At 35.5% G+C, this 23,700-nt stretch overlaps 1 protein-coding gene across 1 annotated transcript in view; it reads right to left on the minus strand.

Moving 5' to 3' along the window:
- The window catches only part of SLC25A12 (solute carrier family 25 member 12), a 49,815-nt gene that overhangs the window by 15,346 nt on the left and 10,769 nt on the right, over positions 1 to 23,700 (minus strand). Inside the window, exons 4-11 of the mRNA XM_065840837.2 lie at positions 22,679 to 22,794; positions 14,568 to 14,707; positions 11,631 to 11,777; positions 10,484 to 10,622; positions 9,052 to 9,145; positions 8,332 to 8,416; positions 3,260 to 3,344; positions 2,617 to 2,775 (exon numbers count right to left, since the gene is read on the minus strand). Of these exons, the coding sequence (XP_065696909.1) occupies positions 2,617 to 2,775; positions 3,260 to 3,344; positions 8,332 to 8,416; positions 9,052 to 9,145; positions 10,484 to 10,622; positions 11,631 to 11,777; positions 14,568 to 14,707; positions 22,679 to 22,794 (965 nt within the window). The remainder of the gene's footprint in view (positions 1 to 2,616; positions 2,776 to 3,259; positions 3,345 to 8,331; positions 8,417 to 9,051; positions 9,146 to 10,483; positions 10,623 to 11,630; positions 11,778 to 14,567; positions 14,708 to 22,678; positions 22,795 to 23,700) is intronic.

Here is a 23,700-nt window from a genome sequence, read left to right on the forward strand (position 1 = left end):
CTGCTATCAAAATGAAATGCCATTTCACAAAAGCACATACACTTCTAGGAACTAATAGGATTAAGAAAAAAATCAGTAGATGGCAGTCTTAACTTCCTAATATACAAGAATATAACAGCATCTGTTATTTCTAAATCCACCTTCTCCACAGTCATTTTGGCATATGTATAAATTATAAAACTTAAAAGGCTTATTTTTATTAGAAGTGGTCACTACCTAATGTTATTCCATGGTTATGGAATACCAGTTTGCCCAAAGGGTTTGCCAGTGAACTGACAAAAAATCCCACATCAATTATATCAAGTATCAGATAACAGCAAGAAAACGGTATCGATGCAGCTTTCCACTATGTATTAGGTGAAAAGAATAACAGCTAAAAATTCATTTAAAATGTTCAAAAATCTCCAAAGTACTCAGCCTGCAGAATTTTTATACTACTTCCTTAAAAGGGAGCTCAGAGTAAACACACCTAAGTAGAAAGAGCAGCAGTTAATATATGCAATATAATGTTTCCTTCCAACATATTACCTTCTGTGTGATTTACAGACTTGCTATGCTGAGGAAAGGTAGTTATTAAATACAAAGAAAGGTTGGCAATAACAAAAAGTAATGCTGCCCTCCCAGCCTGAATCGCTGATCTACCATGAAAAGAAAACACAGTTCTGCAGTGCCTACATTTTAAAAGTCCCAAACTACCAGAGAAAACACCACAAGCCGATCCTCCCGCTCCATTCTGGGTGGCTGAACTCACTGGGCGCAGACACCGGCTGTGCTAGAGACCCTGGGACCACACGCCTGCTGGTGAGGGCCCTGAGAAGGTCCTTCATCACTTCTGAAGTTGGATGCCAGGATTCAAAAGTGTCATAATTTTCTTGACGAAAAATCACTAAGTTTTCATTTAAAAATATGATCTTTCCAGTAGGCATTCAGTTCTATTTTTTAAACTGCAGTACATGACTACATTGTACCATTGTATTACAGTACAACTGGGACAACCCAGCTCAGGAATGTAAGAACCCAGTAATACACCTACGGGCCACTCCTACACGTTTCTGTTTTTCAGTTTAACGTATTTCCACAGATCACCTAACTCTAAGCCCAAGACCTTAGGAACATGCTGACCATTAACTGTAACATTTTCAAAACAACTACATTAACTTTTTATGCTGAACAATCTTAAAGACAATTATTAAATAGACTATTAAAAAGTTTAATAAACTGGCATTCTTTCAAACAGGTACATTTTTTCTGAAGTGTAAAGCATTGCTTTTAACTCATCAATGGAACAATCCTTGATTTCAGGGCATTTGAGAAAGGTTAGAAAACAAGAATAAAAATAACCAATGATCAGTTTTAGAAGCTGCTGTGCAAAACCATGGGCGGGGGGGCGGGGGAGAAGAGAAAGAAAACAGTACTATACAACAGCACTGTAGAAACAGTCTCCTAAATGTAACTCAAGGAGTATTTGCCTTTGTGAAAGATTCAGCAACAAAAAGAAAATGCTTTACCAGTAAGATGTAATTTACGGTGATTACAGCTATTGCATTAACATTTTCACTGATATATTCCTCTCTCTACTCACTTGCATAGCAAAATCCTGCAAGATTACAAAAAACTCTTTAGCCAGAATCCACAGACTTCCACATGCAAAACCTTCCCAGATACTGTCCTTAAAAGGCACTGTCCAGTGTCCTCAGGGACAGAGCACTTTGCAAAGCAGAAAACAGGCTGTGGCCATCACAGAAGTGAGCGACTTTGCGCCGACTAAAAAAAACATGTGTGCCAATTAATAAATACCTTACTGATCCTTACAAAACTTGCGCACTCCATTAGATTATGTGAAATAACAATTAAAAACAGAGAATTCAACTAAATATCAATTTCAGAGGACTGGCTAGCATATCCTCTCTATGTAAGTCACATTATTGATGTGATAAAAACCCTTTCAGAATCTTCTCTTAAGCTAAAACAAGATATAAGATGGCTTTCAGTCTAACTAATGAAACTGATAAAAAGTTGAACTCCTAACCTGTATTTTAGAGGAGTTTTTTTTCTCTTTTTAAATTACAACTTTTAGGAGTTCCACTGTTGCTATTTTAAAGTATAAAAGAGTAACACAACAGCAGGATGCAAGTTCTTGTTCACAGGATAAAATAATAAAACAAATCCCACTACCAACAAAAGTATAAGGCATAAGATCTGGCATCCAGTTTAACAGGTATATTTCAAAATTACTGTCTTTCATCTTTTAACAAAAAATAGTTGCAGTAAAATGAATCTTCATAGCTCAGATGCTAATCTGCTCCTGACGTTAGCCCCCAGCCAAAAGTTTGTGAAATAACAATCATGTCCACACATTCACACCCCCGAAATTAGGACTTTGAACAGCCTAAGCAGCAAGGAGCAAATCAGTAACAACAAAAAATGCCCGGTTTTTCCCAGCAATTGTATATGATGAACAGCGCCCAAGGGAAGATAAATATTGAGCTCTGTGAAACAGAAGCAAAATTGTACATGATATAAATTTCCCTTGTTTTCCCATAAGAAACTAGCTGTTGAGGTATTAAAAAAAAGGGCCTTGATATCACTGCCTTGATATATTTTTTATTCACTTACCTCTGTAAAGACCAAAAAAGCCTTCAAAACGCAAAACCTTTTTAAAGCAGTCAAAGCTGTTTTTATACATCAACTCTCCTACGACTGAACCAGTGGAGCGCTGATTCTGCATACGAGTTTTCACCAGGTCTATGGGATATACAGCAGTAGCACCAACAGCTGTAAGAAAGCATTTGGAGTATTATTTCTGCAACATCATTATATATAATTATTATGATGATTGTATATAATTATTATGATGATTTTCTACAACATTTATTTAAACACAAAGAGTATACAAGCTGGTTAAGATCTCTGATGTGCTGCGGTTAAGGAAAGACAATACTGAAGGTCTAGAAAAAAGTCTCAAGGAGAATGGATTACACTATTACATAAAACAAGGTGTGTAGAACAAAGAAAACCAATCTGAATTACCAGTAAGGAAACTGGTTACTGGAGTAGAGTTTCAGAGGACTGTGGAGGGACACTCCAGTGTCGCAGAAGCAAAAAGGGAAGAAAAGGAATGACACAACCAAAAATGGTTCCGCCCTCCAATTTTTTACATGTATAACCAAGAAATGCAACTTCAATGAGATCAAGTAGTGTGGCAAGACGGTGTTAAACCAACCCAAGCTTGCAAACAGAAACCAGAACTATTACTCACCTCCAGCAATTGAGCCCAAAGTGAACCTGTAAGCGGATTCAGCTACCTGGAGCCAGATAGGTCTGCCTAACTCTCCGTAAGATTGCTTGGTGAAGAAATTAAAAAAAAAAAAAAAAAAAGAAAAAAAGAGAAAAAAGTGTGAAAATCTGCATGGGAAAACAAAGATGTCCGTGAACTGGCTTTTATAACATTACAGAAAGAATCTGATAAAAATTGCTAGCTTTATGGCTTTATGTTAAGCAGGAAAAAAAATACTACATAACTTCCATTATGCCTAATGAACGAAGCACATTTTTCAAATATTCCTCTCAGAAAATATTCTTCCTTTCATATTCCTGGTATAACTGAAAAAAACTATGGTCACAAAAAGGCAGACAGAAACTTATATCAACTTTCCTACTTTCCACTCTGTTGCCTTTGAATTCGTAAAGCATGGAACTCTCTTTTGGCTCAATTAAAATTCAATAATTCAAAAGGAATTCAGTATCTCACACACAGCATCCATCAGCACAGGATATATTTTAAGATTCCATATACATTAATATATAGCATAAACATGACATTTCATTATTTCAAAACAAGCAAAAAGTCAATTATTCCCCACAGTATTCTCCACAAGACTTTTTCAGGCAGTTGATAATTTACAGACACAACTATGACCTCACTCACTTCAATCACATACACTACTATAAATGCAGCAGTGTTCTAAATAAACACGAGTCTGCACAGAAAACATTTTGAGAGACTCATAATCATATTATTATGTGGTTATTAGAAACAAAGTAAATGAAACAAGACGTAAGTGTTCACAAACTTGCACTAAGAAGTATGCAAGATTGGACAAATTTTCTTCTGAACATAAATAAGGGGATTAGAAAAAAATTTATATTATGCACCATAACCTGTCTGGGTTATATAAGTGACCAAGATATTAACTGTTGAATTCCACACTAAAGCAGATACTAAGGCCCATCTCCCAAACACAAACCTGTTTTTCTTAAAACCTCCCTGTACCGTTAGCAGATGTGCTCCCAACAGCACAGCTGGATGGGTGCAGACCTCAGACCACCACTACAGGGGCTTTGTTCCAATGCATACGGTGAGCTCTTCACAAAAATCACCACATGCACATCTCACAGATAACTCACCAATGCTACTCAGCCGAGTTATATTCGGCTTATTGAAGCTCTGGAAAGTGGAATATCCACAGAAAACACAGCATGTACCCTAGTGTAAGCTACTTTCTTTGGACTGGGTATACAAAAACCCGCCTTTTATTTTATAATGTTACGCTCTATGTAGACTAGGTAGGACACAAGCCTAGGAGATTAAGATGGGGTCATAACCTGTAAAAAAACATGAATTATATTTTATACATTTTTTCCACAGAAGAAAGATATAACTATCACCATTTACTTCCACAATAAAGCTTAACAGAGAAGAACGGAAAAATTTTAGGTAGGACAATTACAAGCTGCACATGTGGACGGGCATAAAAAAAGCATAGATGAAATGTATTGCCTTTACAAGTAGGTAGAAGCAATAATATATCTGAAGAATATGTTCACTATTTTCAAAATGCTAGATTTTCCTATCTAAAAACAAAACCACCACCCAAACCACAAAAATAAAATCTAAAATACAGAGATATTTTCAAAGACATTTCTTTTTATTCATGTAAACAAAAGACACATGTAATAATACCCCAAAAAGGCATAGAAGCAGGACTGGTTCTTCATTCCACAAAAAATTTCTCCTGTTAATGGCTTAGCACACCTGCTTCCTTTTAGCTGTTCTAAGGTTATTCTTTTTCTTCTAAGCTCCACACAGTTCCCATAAAAATCCAGCCGTTACATTCAGACATTAATCTTAATGAATACGTCACTGAATATTAAAAATCAAATTATTTCTGAAGGAAATGTCACTTGTATATTATTAAATAAGCGTTCACAAAGTTTGCAGTTTACTTGTGTGTTCAGATGGATATGTAAATGAAAGTAATTAATGCTATAGCTTTCAAATCATGAATATTTATAAACAGAAAATTACTGTAGCTGTCATGCCCATAGGATATTCAGCTGCTAGGCTTTAAGAAAATCTTGCACAATGAAAAAATTGACAATAAAGTAAACATGGTTGAAAGCAGGCTAATTTCCATTTTTACCACGTCTACATACAGTGAGTTTATGTAAAAATGTAGATTTTCCTCTAAGAAGTAATTTTTTAAATCAGATAAATGTGACTACAGACTTGTTTTCATTCTCCAGGGACAGCTGGACCTCAGCGGGATGATATTCTCTCTTCCACTAAGGGCTATCTTCCATTTTGTCAATACAGTTAAATAAAGAATTATAAGGTTCACTTAGAATGAGGTCAAGTAAAAGATTGTTCCATATAAATCAAAGAAAATGAAATTACTTTGCTTTCTGCTGTCCTCTCTTAGCACAGAATGTAGAATAGGATGAAAATATAATGTACTCGTCCAAAAATGTGAAAACAGTATATTCTGTTCTACTGATGAGTTAAGCTTCTATCAGTGAACTCATTTTATAGTAGCACCAAGCTACAAAGGTAATTCTGAAGCATCGAATAAAGCAAGTTAGTATTTTGCCTACTCAGAAAGGTGAGTGCCATGAAGACACTGATGAAAACCAAAGTTGGCAGGTAGGAATGTGATTACAAAACTTCATAAAAAATATTTCTCATTAGTCTGGATAAACACTGTATACACATTTCTGCATCAATCCATTCCATCATTCCTGTCAAGAACACACAGGAAGACTGTGATCACTAAATAGGTTTTGGACACTTATTTCATTGGCTCAGATATGTCTAATCACCTAAGGACAACAGAGTGGTAACATTGAGAACAGATCAGACACCCCATTTCACACCAGTTTGTTTCTAAAAGAAGTGAATGATCCAACCCACCTGTAATAACAGTAACCAAAATACGATCAAAATCCCACACATGGGAGACTTCCTATATTCCGTACAGGACAATTTTTCAACCATAGCAGTTGAACTAATTCAAGATTTTCCTGTCACTGATACATACACCAGATTCCGTAGTGGCTATGACTGCTTAAAGCAACCTCGTTGCAACATGCATAAAAAGTGAGCTGAAACACAGAAGGCTTTATAAATGCAAGTTTTCATTTTCACACAGACTCCTGAGACCCCTCAGCCACCGGCAAATACAGGACATTCACACAGTGAACAAGACACAGGTGATTTTGCACTGTGCTGCCGCTTTATCTCAGACCACCCTGCAGCAGTTCTATCTGTCACGGGCATCACCAGGTAGAGAATCTGGAATTCACTTTACGGGAGCCAGCATAGTCTGGGATGGCTGACAAAGTTATTGGTGCCAGCTGCACACTCTCCTGTCACACAGCTCAGACAGCTGAGCTACGTCGGAATCAGTTGCTGCATCGCTGCAATTCAGGAGCAGTGTTCTAAGACAACTCATCACTAGCGTCAGATTGCTGTCAATACTGAGCTGTGAGATGTGGCTGTTCAGCAGCTGATTCCTGAACTCAGTTGCCTGCGTTTCACACGAGGTGTGGGCAGCTGGGAGCAGAAGCAGCCCAGACAGTCTTTGCGCACTTGGGAATCAGCCTTCCAAGGTCCTGATAGGCACCTCATAAGCTCTTAACACAGACTGAAAGAGAGAGAATTGGAATTGTTTAGCCATTGTAAGAAAAAGAGAACCTTCAGGATGAGAAACTATATTTACCTACTGCAGACACAAAGACATATTTAGTCAGAACTATGGGATCGGTTCACACAAGATCTTAAGAATTAGATACCCTACTTCCCTTTGTATATTAGAGTGAAAGGGGATGTGGAGACATACTTGGAGCAAAATGCACTGGTTCAGATGAACACTCTTGTATTTTCATGTGTGTAATTCATGTCTCTTGCTTTCTGAATCTGCTGTGTAACTGTTCCAAGGATTTTCTTGACTGCATTATTATAGTCACATTAGAAACAGTTAATTCCCCCTGAGTTACTCTCGTGAGAGCAGTCACCTCCAAAACGCTCCAGAAAAAGAATTTCCCTAGAATACATCTAGAATATAATGGAATAGAATATAACATTTCTATCAGTAGTATTTCAGACTCAGCCTTAGGTGAAGGTTAAGGTAAAAAATAATTCACAACTTAACTCGCATTACACAGACCTGTTTGCAAAAGAAAACTTTTTGGATTATATGCTGAACCAAAAATCTAGTGAATATAAACCTCCAAAATCTAGATTTATTTTTAACATAAACATGAAAGCTATACCCCGAAAGCGAGCAGTATGGTAGCCAGTAATGGTGGTGGAAACTCTAAACACCTGCATAATGCCTGGTCCTAAATCTTCAGTTTTTACAGTTGTAAAAAAAAAAAAAAAATCCAAGCAAGAACAATTCATATTCAAAATCCTGCTGCACAGCCTGGGGCTCTTACGCTGAACTGTACACATATATGTTTAATAAGGAATCTATGATAAAAGTAAAGCTCACAAACATTAATGTAAAGGTCTGGTGAATCAAAGGATTAACATTCTACTCCAATATTTGTTCATCTTCTAAGTGTACCCTTTTCATCAGTCCAAATAAATTTGAATTCCCCTTCTACTGTTTAGGTCAGATAGCCAACAAGTACCGTAAAATTTCATTATCATTTTAGTTAAATGGTTAAGCAAATCATTTCACCCAATTTTTTGAAAAAGAACACACTTGCACTTAATACTATTATTTTTTATTGTCTAAAAATATTTTTATAATTACAAAGTTAGATTACTTAGTGAGGTGAAAGGCCTTTTCAAGAGTAAACAAATGTATTCCCAGCAAGGCATCCAAGTATCTATGCATGCTCATATTTAAACAGGCCATCCTTCAATATGACATTTAGTATCTTGCTTAGACACATACTCAATAGTCTGCCCCACTTCTACCCTTACAACAATATATACAGCATGTTTCACTTGTCAGGAATCTGTTTTAAGTGTACTATTCTTATTTTTCATATGCAAGTCCATGTAAACGTTCACTTCCACAATTTTATTCTTCTTCTTCCTACCTGCCTCTGGAGTTCTGCCAAGTGGTAAGGTAACGCACCTTCAGCCAGCGGGGCTATTCTCTCAATATCTGCCAAAGTCAAGCGCCTTTACACAAGGCAGAGAAAAGCAAATCACTGTTAGATTTTAAAAAATCAAACATATTCAATACAGTATTCCTGGCCACACCCCACAGAATACATCCTGAGTTTAAAAAAATCATTTGTCATATTTGAACACGCATCTAAGAAATCTGCTACGCTGCCACAAAGAATGCTTGGAGATTGAAGGGCATTCTCTTCTCGTAGTTCACAACAGGAGATAAAGGGGGCTTGGATTATTCAGAAGCAGAACCTTTATTGTTAGTAATGAAGAATATAATACACAAGTTAAACTATTTCTAGGTGTTCCTACTTAGAATTTCATATGTGTTAAAGACCCATGCAAAATACCATCAATACCTAAAGTTAATAATACCATTGTACTGTGGTCTTTTGCAACCACTGTAATGTATTTTGTTATTTTATAAATATACCTATAATATGACAATTAATAATTGTGCTGGATACACAGAATTCACTTACAAAACCTGTGCATACACCAAAGACAGTTTACATTGAATAAATTACTGTCATGAAATACAATGGACCACAAAACTTTAAAAAATTAAGGTGAAATTTAGTATTTTTCACAAAGAAAGCAGCAAAATTATTGTAAAATTATAAAATTGATTATTATATTACCCAGTTACACTGTATAAATCTGCAAGTTGGTAGAGAATATCTATTTCCAGTGGTGTAACTTGTCCAAATCGGATTGCAGAGTGGGTAAATTCCTCTGAATTTAAAAGGGAAAGAGAAACAAAGCAATTGTGTTACTTGTCAAATTTCCTCTTTAAATGCTCACAAATAACTTTAATATTATAAAAATGAAATCTCTCATGAAGAAGAAAAATCCATGACGCAAAAGGAAAAGATATCGTTAGGAGAACAACTATCTCGAAACTGGCCTTTCCAACACAGAGCAAGTCTGACTCCACAACTTTAATTTACAGTAAGAATTCATTAAAGTCAATATAAACCCTCAGATTAGTAAGCTTAATAGAACCACAACCACAATTTCTGATTCTTGTTTCCAAAGTTCTGCAAAACAGAACAGAATAATGCTCCATTATTGACAGCTTTAAGGGAAACTGACTCATCCATTGCCATCATGTCCAGATTTCTTTCTCTGCTATTACAGCTCTGAATGGCCCGAAGCACGACGTGTTCATGGCACAACTGCCAAGCTACAGTAAACAAGTCTTAGCAGCGAAAATACAGTAGCTTTTTTTCAAGACACAAATCCAAGCAAGATATATTTATACATCTGCATCAAAAAACATTGCTAAGCAATCTGTTAGCACAATTTGGAGGGTGAAGACAGGTATTTTACGCTTTCATTTAGGGACAAAGGTAGGCAGAGCATATGAACATAAGCCAAACAAAGAAGGAAAATTTTTTTAAAAAAGGAATTTGGCACGGTTTTTACCACACGTAAGTTTAGGCTTGGCTGGTCCCATCCATGCAGGTAATAAAACAGGTGATAAAATCTGTCATAAAATGACTACAAAAGCAATCCACCCATGCCTGCAGGAAGACTGAAATATGACAACCTTTCATATGTACAGGGATTAGCTACATCCTAATAGACACAGACGATATGTAAAACCACTCAGGCAAGTAAGCACCGAGAAGTTATAAATTATTACAATTTTTCTAAAAAAATTTTATTCATGGATTAAGTAACCAGAGTGAAAACAACATGGAGATTACTGATTACGGATTTTCAAACTTAACTCATTCTACCACATTCCCTAGAAACTTTCTATCTCTAAGCAACCACACATTCCTTTCAAGAAGTGGTAAAATATTCAATATTATACTGACTTGCAGCTCTCCATTCAAACTAATAACACCAGCACAGTTCCTGCCAGAATCCAAATTCTTCTCCCCAATGAGGTAGCTGAAAATCATTACTAAACTGTGAGAACGAAAATCACCCTTCAAATACTTTCACAGTAGCCCTAACCTTGCATATTCTTGCAACTACTAACTTGCCTTAACCCACATGCAACACCAGATTACAAATTGGGCAGAACTAAAAAATTAATAAAATGTAGTAAATATACTTTACCTTTTGTGACTTCAACATCTTTTCTTGCACCTGCTATGTTACTGTATATCTTCCTAACAAGATCCATATTATTCAAAAGGGCATTAAATGCATTGAAATAGGAGAAGCTGACCTGATGTGAAACAGTTCCACCAGCTACCTTTAAAAATTAAATTAATGTAGTTAAGTGCCTTAAGCTCTTTTACAACATCTTATTACAATTTACAGAAACATCTGTTTGGACAAATAAGGAAAGAATTACATATATCTTTATAATCCTGTAATTTAAAGATTTTTAATAGAAACATGAGGGGAGAATTATTAGACAGGATACTATTTTTTGGTAAAAACTGAACATTAGGAAACAATCAGGAAATAATCATATAAGTAGATTACTGATCAATTTATCTAATAAACACACCAAATGTGCCACCGAGTATTTTTCTAATACTCTCTAACAGAGATATGCATGTAAATGCTACTTTAGATAAAGGCATTAACTGATATCTTGCATCACATAGTGCAGTGACCATTTATTTCAAAACCTAAAGATAGTAGATACTATAAATTTTAAGGAAGATAGTATGCCTTATTAGCCAGGCAAGGCAAGATTTATAGGTAAAATAGTAAGATAAAAGCTATTACTTTATGTTTTATACAACTATTTCTTATATACTTTTTTATACTATATGCTTTTAGTTTATAATTTTAACGTCATTCTTTTACCTATAGATCTTGCCAGACTATCAGAGCCATAACCACTCTACCTCTAGATTCTGATCTGAAAAAAAAAGGTTAGAGTATATAAACCAACAAAACTGTAAGCAGTCTCCATTTTTTGAGATCTGTCATATATTCAAATACAAAAATGAGATGCTTTTCTCCTAGCTGAATGTGCTTTCTGTGCTTAGTAGAAAGCACAGTAGACTACCTCAAAGCGTTTCCAATGGCACTTCAAGCACGTAAACCAGACTGCCAAACTATTCAACTACTCCAGCCAAGGAATGCTGCCATGTTTCACCTGCCCACTCTGTTATGAAGGTGATAATCTCTAGCACAAAGGCAAGAGTAAACAGGTAGGAGAAGACAGAGCGGAAGAGAAACAATGATATCTTAGAACATTACAGCTATTAGACACTGAATTCAAGGCACTTTTCTTTACACTTACTGAAACCAGATTTTCTTCCACAAATGGAGTTAGCATATGTGAGCGAAGGGTAACCATGATGTCACTGAAGTCCAGGCCAGTTATCATACCACTTTTATTTTTGTCCTTCAATGAAAAGGCTTGTCTTGCATGTTCTGACTGCAGCTCCTAGAATTAATATTCAGAAATAGCAGATTAGAAGCAAATTTTGTAACTCATTGTTCACAAAACTCTAATTTCTTATTCTTACAGTGTGCCTTGATACAGTGTGCATGTAGATCACAGCACAATTGCAGTTTAAACTTAAAAGCCAGCTCAACTAAAACAAAAATTCCGCATACTAATTGTATCCACAAAGCCCTTCCTCTGTCAAAGAAATGCTTCAACTGAACTGTAAGGAAATATGCACTTTCACTAAATGATCTGAGGAATAAACTTTCACATACCCATGTCCTGTCTGCTATCTATTCCTTTATTAAATACTTAACTGCTGGAGAAACTTCTGATATTGATCTTAAAGACTCAAAGTGAGCTGATCTCTTACACATCCGAGAGAAAATATGACTGGGCTATTATAAACTAACTCATTGAAAAGTACTCGAAAATAAACAGGAGGACAGTGAAAATCACATAATATAGATTTAGATTGCCCCCAACAGCTACCTCCCATAATGTTAGAAATGGTCACTCATTTCAGGCAATTTAAAACTCCTATACAATCTGTAAAAACCTTCATACAAAGCACACTGCAGTAACCTAACCTCAAGATAATAATGATGGCTGTAAATTCTACATCCAGAAAAAGTTGTTTCCTTCTATTCAAGCAAACAATAAAGCACATTCAGCTGTCATTCAGATGTCTAGAAGCAACTAAAATAATAACCACATTCTGACAGACAAGAAGAGGGCAAACTATCCAGCTTATATGACCTTTATAGTAATTTCTCAAGTCCTACAACCTCAAGATCAAAGTTTTCTAGATCAGGGTGCAACAAGCCTGCTTTGAACCAAGTCCCAAACCCCACTGCATGCTGTTAGACCAAATAAAAAAAACAACCCGATCTAAAAGGAAGGATAACAATATCCAACTTGTGTACATATTGAAATTACCGCAGGTCATACTACCCTTCCCTACTAAGCGCTTTTATTGTATGATGACAGTAAGTGGTTACTGTATCTTACATGACAGTATCGTGGAACAATATACATAAAACCAGATATTTATCACTTTGTTCTAGATTCCCAGCAAAAATATTCTTCTCAATAGCCATCTGGTTCTTGTTTTTGTTTTGCTGTTTTTGTTTGGTTTTTTTTCTGCAGTAGTGTCCTCAATTTGTGCCTGGAAGCACTTAAAATACATAGTATCAAATGCAGGACACAGTTTATTCCTATGAAGTGACATCAAGCTATACAGCAGCCTTGAAAGTCTGTGCCAAACTCCAGTGTCTCAGTCTACAACAGAGACTTCAGATCCCATCTAGAGATGTTTTTCTAGAATCTGCTCTAGACCTAGACACAGCTCAGTACAGGAAAGACATGGACCTGTTGTAGAGGCTCCAGAGGAGGCCACAGAAATGATCAGAGGGCTGGAACAGCTCTGCTGTGAAGACAGGCTGAGAGAGTTGGGGTTGCTCAGCCTGGAGAAGGTTCCAGGGAGATTTCATTGTGGCCTTTCAGTACTTAAAGGGAGCTTATAAGAAAGATGGGGACAGAATTTTTACTAGGGCCTGTTGCAATAGAACAAGGGGTAATGGTTTTAAACTAAAAGAGGAGAGATGCAAAAAAAGATTGTTTTTTTTATTATGAGGGTGGTGAAACACTGGCACAGGTTGCCTGGAGATGTGGTGGATGCCCCATCCCTGGAAACATTCAAGGCCAGGCTGGACGGGGCTCTCAGCAACCTGATCTGGTTGAAGATGTCCCTGCTCATTGCAGGGGGGTTGGACTGGATGACCTTTCAAGGTCCCTTCCAATCCAAACTCTCTATGATTTCATGATCTATTTTTATCCTGGGCAATGTTTACAAATTATTCCATCTATCACTCTGTACTTTCAGGACAGTATGTTCAAAACTATTTTGCATCAAAAGCCACCTCTGAAATTGCATCATCTATTTTCTTCAGGTCTACTAGACAGAAAACTGTAAGTTATGTCATTAGGTGATCACTGCATGTTAATTTATGGAATTCAGTGCAATTACCTACAATTCTATGAACTCCTTTCTCATGATTTATAATGTACATTTCTTCTGCTTTACTCTTCCTCCATGCTTCATAACTGATGTCTTTCCTTACTTCCTTCTAAAATAATGTTAAATTCATAATATGTTTTTACTGTAAATTTTTGGTTTAGCACAAAATCTGGTTCTATGAGTAAAAATCTCTAAAGCCCAATCCCTAAAGGGTATTTCAGCAACATCTCAGGAAAGCAGATTTGCCTCCTGCAAAGCTGGCTGTATTTAAGACTGAACTCCCAATATATATGCGGTAGCATGCGTGCCAGTGAGAGAAAACAAGAGTAAGTATATAAGATAACACTTACAAAACTCAGAGAAAAACTCAGAAGCTAAAACCTTTCTATGGCAGGTTATATGGTTAATAACAACCGGTTATATTAAGGATGGTATCTTTCTCTGGTAGAGGTTAGTTTTGCTGTTAAATTCCTATGAGAGAAAAAGCAGACCCTCAATCCAGTTTAACAACAATCAGTAAATGGTTCATTTCATAAACAGTATATTTACTCTCATTTTTTATAGGATGGTATTTAAGTTAAAGCACCATGAATACACACTGCTTACAGAACTGGTATGGGAAATAACAGTTCATCACAGCTTTCAGGATTAGTATCAGATAATGATTACCACTACCAGAGTAAGCTTGAAATTTATAATGGTATTAGTGTATAATCAGAAGTGAAAATGAATTTCAGTTCTACTTTGGAAGAAGGTTAATAACTGACCTGAAGAAACTGAGTGAATTCTGAATAGTTAAGATGCTTCTTCCTGTTATGTCCAAAATGCAGGCGAATGAACTCACAGTCCCAGTTGAAAGGGATTTGAAGATGAATAAGACTTTGTTCAAATATTTCTTTGACATTTGCTTTGGGGGAGGGAAAAACAGCAAGTGAGCTTTGGGGTACAGTAAATCTACAAACATTCCAGGAAGGGTACAAACAAAGGATGTTTTAAGCGGCTGTTTAAGAAGTGTTCTAGTTTGTCAAGAATAATAGCTAACCAAACCTATCCAGATCTGCATAAGAACTCATTTGCAACACAACATGATACTTTTTGTATTACTGCATAAAACCTTGGAGTGAGTGTTTTATTGAGTTTTAATTAAGAAGCAATTTCCCTCATACATGACAAATAAGAGTTATTTTGCATTCTGATATAAAAATCAATAGTGGTTCTCTGTCTCTGCTAGGAGTCAAATTAAGTCCTTTATCAAGAGCACAAATACCTACATTACAATCTCACGCAATATTTTTCATACTAAGTATGGTTTGACTGAAACTTGATTATTACAATCACACTGTCTGAATATGTCTATTAAAGATAGGTATAAGAAATGCCATCTAAAACATATCATTAACTCAGCAGAAAGCACCTTATTAGCAGCTTTTGATAAGGTCTTAGTACAAAAATCAAATCCTATAAAACATAATTGGTAGTCTCAGTTATTAAAATGTTTTAAGATAAGTGAAGATAGAGATGTCCTCTTTTAAAAGAGGTAAAGAAAAACCCTGTCATTTCAGAATATGGAATTCTCTGTATGTGTACTGTACAACTGAAACCTCAATGCCAAACATATTATCTGAATTTGGTAAAAAAACTCATCTGAAAAAAAGCATACATTATTCATACACAGCACCGCCGTGCTGCAAAACAAGCCTTTGGTGCAGATGATCCAGCCACACAGACAGTATCACTGGACATCCATCCGTACCATGGAAAGACTTCCCAAGATCTACACCAAAGTACTTGAATTGATTTGCTTTTATCAGCTAATCTAAATAAAATATGGCATATAGCTTACATTTAAAATTAAGTACAAAATACTGGGTGTTTCAAAAGAATGGACCCAATTTAAAAAATATAGTGATTTCCAAGTGTGTCCATCTTTCTGAAACACCCTGTATTTTAGCTGAAAATACACTTGTTCTATATATTTAAACAGTTCTGCTAAAAGATAAAATGTAAGTAGAAGAACTTTAATATCATTTGATAATTCCACCATGAGCTATTTACTTGGAGCAAATGTGTTGCTTTCTCTATGCTAAAGGACTGGTTCAATCATTCTTTCACTTCTATAGCCATTCTACTAGTTCTAGATCAAATTGAGGCAAATCACTGTACAGTTTTATGTTCCCAGTGAGGAAAGGGACAAGTTCAGAATAAATATGTCTCAGAATGGGGACATACAAAGTAGGATTCCTTGGACAGACCACGTGCTTCACAGGTAGTTTGAGACTACATATTCAAACGGCAGATTATGGCTAGTAAGTGATTTAAGTGTAATTCAGCCCTTACTAAAAGGTCAAACAAAGACTGTAGTCAAAAAACTCCAATTTAAACCATAGTTTCCACTGCAAGGTAGGCTAACAGAGTTATTCGGACAAACAAGAAACTTAACGCTACCTTGACTACCTGTACCTATCCACTCATATCTATTCACTGGTATCAATATGAAAGGTGAGGGTTAAGAAAATGAGAGACAAAGCACCCAATACACAGTGCTACACTACTTTATTTTGCCATACTTCCTTCAAAAGTTTTGTCTCTAGTAGATTTATTCATCATTGCTAGATATGAAGGAACCGGGAGATGTAAATTTAAATTCCCCACCTACCACTGATTCACTGCAGCTTCTGACAAAGCTCCCCAGAGTGTCCATGTAGCACAAACATGAACAGCTGAGTGCAGGTCACCAGTGAGCGTCCAGACGGCACTGAACTGTGAATGGCCCAGAGGACAGGTCTGCTTCGTGGGGTCTGTTGGCTACTAATGAACTAACAGGGTGCCAAGTAGAGACTACTCACACACCTCTAAAACTGACTTCTCATACACACTGAGTTCTCCTCATGAAAACTGAGGAAAGAACATGCTGAAGCAGCTAGAAAGTTTAAATTGTGTTTTCAATTGTTTTCAATGATCATTTCTTTTAGACTTAAAGTTAAAAAAACCTTTTTGTTCTTATGATAAATTGTTCATACACGCTCATATAGACAGATGTTCCAATTGTTTTTAATAATCCTTAAGCCCCTGGTCTTTTCATAACTCTAATTCAAGCATTTAATTGTATACTACTAAAACAACCAAGAATGAGTATTCTACGCTACTGATTTTTCCTTCTAAAAACGCTTGCAACTAGTTGTCAACACACCACAAGTAAAAATTCTTCAGCACATAATACTGGTAAATGAATTAATAAATTTGTATTCAATAGTTGAGTGTTCTGATACTTGAAGAAGCCCAGTAGTGGCTAACTAGCTTTAAGAAATGGTATCCAGATTAATTAGCCTGTTGTTCCTCTGAAAAGTGAGGTGCCATCCATTTTCCTTCCACAGTCAATCACTCACAATCAGTAACATATACCACATGTGTTACAGTAGTCTGTGTTTAAGGATATGTTATTGTATCTAACACTTAATTGATTCCATGTTGGCTTTATTTATGAAACATTTGGGGTACAGGAGCAAAACCATGTACCTGTTGTAAATAACTAACATAGCTAAAACCATTGAAAGTCTAAGTGCAATTTTCCAAAGCCATTTGGGATTCTCAGACACCTCTAGATAAGCACTAAAATTTACTACTTCTACTCAAGAGTAGCAATGCTTTCTTCACAATATTATCAAGAATACCTTTTAAATTCAATTTTGTTGGCTAGTCTCTTAGATTAAAGGAAATAGCCACCACCACAGCTAACAATTCACGTGATGAGAAGCAGCAAACAGACAATCTCATTTCAGAAATTATACATAATGTGATCATCACCTACACTTTCACCACTCTGAATTATGATCAAATGTTTTATTTTTAATTTATGTTTTTCACAGCAGAAGCAAAGCATTGACGACAAAGAAAACACGTAACATTAAGGTACAGATACTGAGGGGGTTTTGCCTTTTTTTTATCACTCAGTCAAAACCCAGTAATGCTTCTAAATTAAGATAAACTACAAGTACTTCAAATGTCCAACAGAGCTATTCTGTAGGGGGCAAACAGCAAATTATTTTTAAACCCTTTCATTTTAGTATGACATTTTACAGAATGCATTCATTGTCCCTGTAAACACATGTTGCTCATTTACTAATGTCTTCTCCTACTCTTTGCTCACCTTTCCGCAATGGAATTCTTTCCTACTGAGCTGATAACTTTCTCTCCAGGCTTATAGCAATGCATTTTGTTCTCAGATACGCATACAAGTCAGCAGCCTGATGACATACTCAACTTACCACCAGCCCCAGGAACAATAAACCTACTACTCTAGTGCACTAGCACATTACCTCCAAGGCAGCACACATTCTCTCAAGATTGCTTCAGAATTTCCCCACCCAATCATTTTAAACAAATTACAGATGCCTGGAGCAGCTATCTGCAGGCAGCATACACAACTGGCTCAACCGCCCTCGAACACCATTACCTATAGTGCTTATATGATATAAGAAAAACAAAGTTTTTAGGCAATATTGAATTTCACAGGAGGAAGAATACTTTAAGTCATAAACACTATGATGTCTTGTTGATGGCCCATGGTGGTGATGAGCTCAGTACCCCAAGCAAGTCTTGAGGTAGTACCTGTTATTGTGACTTATCAGCTCCCCAAGAAGCAGAGAGGAATTCTCACACGATTCCAGTGCCATCAAGAGTTTGTCATTCCCTCTCACCAGTGATGAAACATCAACCATGCTTGTTAGAGACACAAAAATATAAATGTGATAGTTTTAAGTACTAGCATAAGTATGCTAGAGGTTTGTTGTTTAATAGTGGGGGTTTGCTTTTGTTTTGTTTTTTAATCCATCTATTCAGTCATATACAGTCCCATTTGTATTTATTTCATCTTTAATGTATGTAATGCATTTTAATGTTTTCTCTGTTGCTATTTTTTTCTCTACTTCTGCCAACAGCAAATTTTACATATTCTCGCTTCCAAGCATGAATTAAAAAATCACCGTTACAGGCAGAAAGACTTTTTTTGTAGCACCTGATGCAACAGAGGCATATGAAGAGTGATCCAAATGTAAATAACACAATTACTTTGGCAGGAGAGCAAAATGACAAGTGGCAGGAAGAGTGAGCAAGCTAAACTAGAAATAATTGAATTATATTTCTGCTCTTATTTTAAAAGGATTAGTGATTCTGTTTAAGGTTAAGATTAGTGACAGCCATAACAACAAATTGTATAAATATATATATGAAATTTTAATGTGGAGTTCTCCATTTCTGTTTTCTCTTATTGAACTATGGTTTTGAACTTAACACCATTACTACTATTATTATAGAAAATAAGAAGGTGCTCTCATCCTGCACTGTTCACAAGTGTTAAGAACTGTGGTTTAAACCTGAAAGAATCATAAAACAGGAAATAAACAAACAAAATACATGAGGACAAAAGAAAGTCATGACATACAATGATGTTTCCTACACTATCTGCATGTGTTAAGCAAAACACATCTTGAAAGCAGACAACTAGTACAGGGCTACCAGGAAGCCAAGAAAAATAGCAGTTCTAGCTTACAGCACACTTTATAAAAACATGGCGTTTTTCTTATATCCTCAGATCTGTAGCCATGTGATTATGAGATTTTTCTCTTTACATTTTAAAAGGTTTCCAGCTTTTATGATTGCAAATAATATTTTATAAAGCAGAATACATAAGAGATCCAAATGCTAGCATTTTCAATCCAACTGCTCTTTTGGAAATGGGATAGGAGTGAGTACTAGGAGTGATCTGTATTTCCTGAAAAATACTATTCAAAAGCAAAGAACAATAACAACATATATTCAACTCCTTTCTCTTGTTCTTCTCACTCACCTTCTTCCAGTGTTCTCAAACTCTGTGCCCTGATTAAGGGAAATCTGAACTTTCTCTCCCAGATAAAAATAAATGCTTTTTTCTATTTCTCCATGATTAAAAAGTCATTTAAACTACACTGTCACTTCTATCAATGGCTTATTAAAACAGCTAGTTTATTGCTTTTTATTCACCAAGCTGACAGCAAGTCCAGTGCAATTGAAACATGTGAAGAGTCCTGAGCATGCTGTACAGTTTGCTCATACAAAGTAGGTCCAATTTCATATTCTTGTAACGGACCTTCTATATAAACATTGCAGCACACCATCTGCACATTTATGGCAGTCATTCATACAGGACCTCTGCATGTCCAAAACTCCTGGAAAAATGGTCCAAAGCAGTAAGAAATTAGATGACATTACAGTGACAGAAGGTTTCCTGTTTCAACAGTGCCCATTAACATATGATATTACACAGACAAGGAAAAAGACAGTGAGCAGCAAAGAATAGCTGACAAGTATTTCTAACAAATGGTATCTAAAAAATCACAAACTCTTTGTCCTCTTCTATTTCTCAACTCATAAGACAGAGGTTCTTCTGTAATACAATTTAATTAATAGTTTCCTCATTGGAGAGTTGGAAGCTAAACTTCTGAAGAGATAAGTGGCAGACTGAGGTTCAAGAGAACTGCAAGAAGCAAAAGTGCTCAGGTATAGCCCAAGTCCATGTCAGTAAATAAATCCTAAAAGAGGGATATGAACCCAAGTGGAGTAACATGCTATCAAATACAGAGCCAGCTCTAAAAAATCAAGAAGTATATTTAATTTTCTCCAAAAAACTGAAAATTTGATTAAATCAGGGTATTTTTTAAAAATACCACACAGTCATACCGAAATGATTTGAGACATTATCTCACATCCAGCCAGGCCAGTGTTGGGTCCAACTTACTGACCTAACAGACTGAAGCTGATTCCATCTTCCACTTTCCAGCACTTCCACCCCTTGTTCCAGATGCACAGTGCAGAAAAACCTCACTAAATCCATGCCACTTCTGGCAAGACTTAGTAGCTTGAGTTACCTTTGGAATTAACACAATCACATCCACATAGCACTGCATCTGAGCTAGAAAATCCTGACTCATGTTTGCTTGCACAACCAACATGGTTCATCTGCAGATACTGGATACATTAGACACTCATGAAGAAGATCTGACTTGTCTGATAGCAATTCTCACACCAATTGGCTAAAGTTACTCCATTTCAGTATATTCCTAATAATTTATTAAAACTTTTAAGACTTAACTTTACATATTCTCCTGATTTTACATAAAAGTAAACTCTCTACATTTCTGCTTATGTGGTGTGAAAATGAAAGAGTGCAGGACTCATAAAACAGCCTCTATGGGCCACAAGACTGACTTGGAAATTGACTGCAGAGTTCCCAAATACTGAACATGTCATATGTCATCATTCACATTTTTCCCACATGCATAATTTGTATGATATGCCTATGAAGTAAAAATAAGTAGTCCATGTTAAGAACAAAAATAAAAAAGCAGCATTAAATGTGGGAACTGTAGCACAAAAATATGTACCATTGACATGTTACAACATACTATTAAATACATTAATAAATGCAATATAATTAATTTTGCAAAAGCAAGAAACCAATAGTAAATTTTAAATTCCCTAAAGAATTTCCTATTCAAGATTTAGCAGCCTTACTACAAAAAAAAATATCAGCAAGAAAGTTATGTGAAAAGTGTGCAATTTTCTGTTTTACAGTCTCTTGTTTGTGTTGTTCTTTTAGCCTTTAATATAATGATGTGCTCATAAAAATAACAATCCTCAGTCTGATTGAGTAATCTGTGTAAAGTCTGAAATTACTTTTTGTTCATTTACAGAACCAGCTATTTCAAGTGTGTTCATGAGAGCTACAAAGTGCAGATCCCCGTTTTGTGAGCTTATTAAATACACCATCATTAACATGGTCACACTGATTGTAGTAGTTTGTCTACTTCCTAATGACTGCATTTACTGACTTCACCTCTACTTAAGTTCTACAAGACTTTATTTTCAAGATGTTGTATATCCAAATTGCTTAGTGTTTGACCCTTCAGTTAACAATGTAATTTAACAGACATGGTAAGGCAACCAGTTTGTTTCCATAAAAAGACACTTGCATTTTTTTTTCAACAAGCTGCAACAATTTTCATAAGAATGAAATAGTACAAACAGCAAGTGGTTACAAATCCAAGCATAGTTTGTATTTTCTTTATTGAGAGCTTTATTCTTTTAGATAGAAATAACACTTACTTCTCATTCCATTTTATTAAAACTCTTAGCATTGATTTATCTATTTTTCATAAATGTATGAAGTTTTAAAAATAAAACCTAGGCCTACTTAAACTGCAATGTTAATAACAGACATTTAGCAAAATCATAAAGCAGCAGAATTAACCTAAAGAATTTTGGCCAATTACTGATTTATGTGATTAGGTAAAAAAAATCAACAAAATTCAAAGGCCGTATTTTCTTCTTAATTTGTCAAATACATGATCTAGTTGGAAGTTATTCTCATAAAATTAAAGAAAGATTTGCTCCTCAAGAAAAGGAACACTAAACTAGGAATTCAAAAGATTAGACCTCCTTCATTTCTATATTGAGCTGTTAATGTATCTAATGACAATTCTTCAAAGATCTGTGGAGATCCAGAACATATTTTAAAAATCCTTCATCACTGAAGGAGTTCAAAGTCCATGACACAGAATTTTAGTTAGGATGACACCATACAAAATAGCACTGTATTAAGTACTTCAGGAACATGAAAAAACCTTGATAAAAGAAGACAGAGCAAAATACAATTTGTTTCTGTGTATTTGTTAATTTTGTATTACTTGAAAGAAAAAAAATGCTTTACTCCTGCAAACTCTTAGGAAATTGGTCCAGTGCTGCACAATGTGCATTTGTATGCACCAACGGTGATGAGCCATTATTACAATTTATACTATTATAACCACTTTCTCAAAGCGCTTTTTTCTTTAGATATTCTTACCAAATGTTACTTCTCCATTGCCACTCTTGTCAAATAACTGAAAAGCAACAATGAATATTGCATCTGGAGTACACAAAACAGATTCAAATGCCAAAAATTCTTGATAGGAAATCAACCTACAAAGGAAAACACACATGTTAGAAAGATTTCAAAAAATTATTCACAATACCAGTCGTATTTTGTGTTTGATGCTCTAGAAAACATTATGATACAATTATTTAAATAAAATTCTAATAAAAAAGTTAAGACTACACTACAAACTGAAAAAAGTGTTTGTTACATTTAAGTAGTTACTTAACCTTTATGCAATTCCATTTCTTCCTCTCTAAAAGGACTAAATTCTTCGTATCTATCAACAACAAAATATAATAAATTGTCAGAGAACACCTACAGTTTATTACCTTGTAACTATAAATGTAAGCACACAGTACTTAAGATATAAAAAACCCACAGAAATTCTACCACCACAAAATTTACAGGGCTGTCATCATATTGCTAATTTATACAAGTATTTCTACTGAGAAAGAAAAGATAATTTAATGCAAATGTAGGAATATACAATATTTCACTTTGAATCACAGAATCACAGGTGCAGAAAAAGTTATACTTTACCATGTATATAGGAAAAATATTACATTTCAAATACAACATGAACTGGAAAGTCATGTACATGAGGACAACAAAGAAAGAAACCATACCAATATCTGGACAAAAGGACGGTTAGACATGAGCAAGACAGGGAAGGGTTTGAGTGAAACAGCAGATCACGAGATTCTGAGCTGTGTATGCACAACAGTCACCATACAGAAGAACGCACCTCAGAATGCACGAGGAAAGCTGTTTCTGTGCGAGACTGGGAAGCAGTAGGATCCCCACACAGGGTTCCCACAACATCTCTGGAATGCTGCACAGAAATCCAAGTCCTTGTGTTCAACACGCATAAAGTAAGACTTGAATGTATGCACAGGTAACTTACCAGGATAATCATAAATAACTTTTCTAGAGGAACTCAGCTTATTCTG

Source organism: Patagioenas fasciata, chromosome 7, assembly GCF_037038585.1.
Source record: "Patagioenas fasciata isolate bPatFas1 chromosome 7, bPatFas1.hap1, whole genome shotgun sequence".
Classification (NCBI taxonomy): Eukaryota; Metazoa; Chordata; class Aves; order Columbiformes; family Columbidae; genus Patagioenas; species Patagioenas fasciata.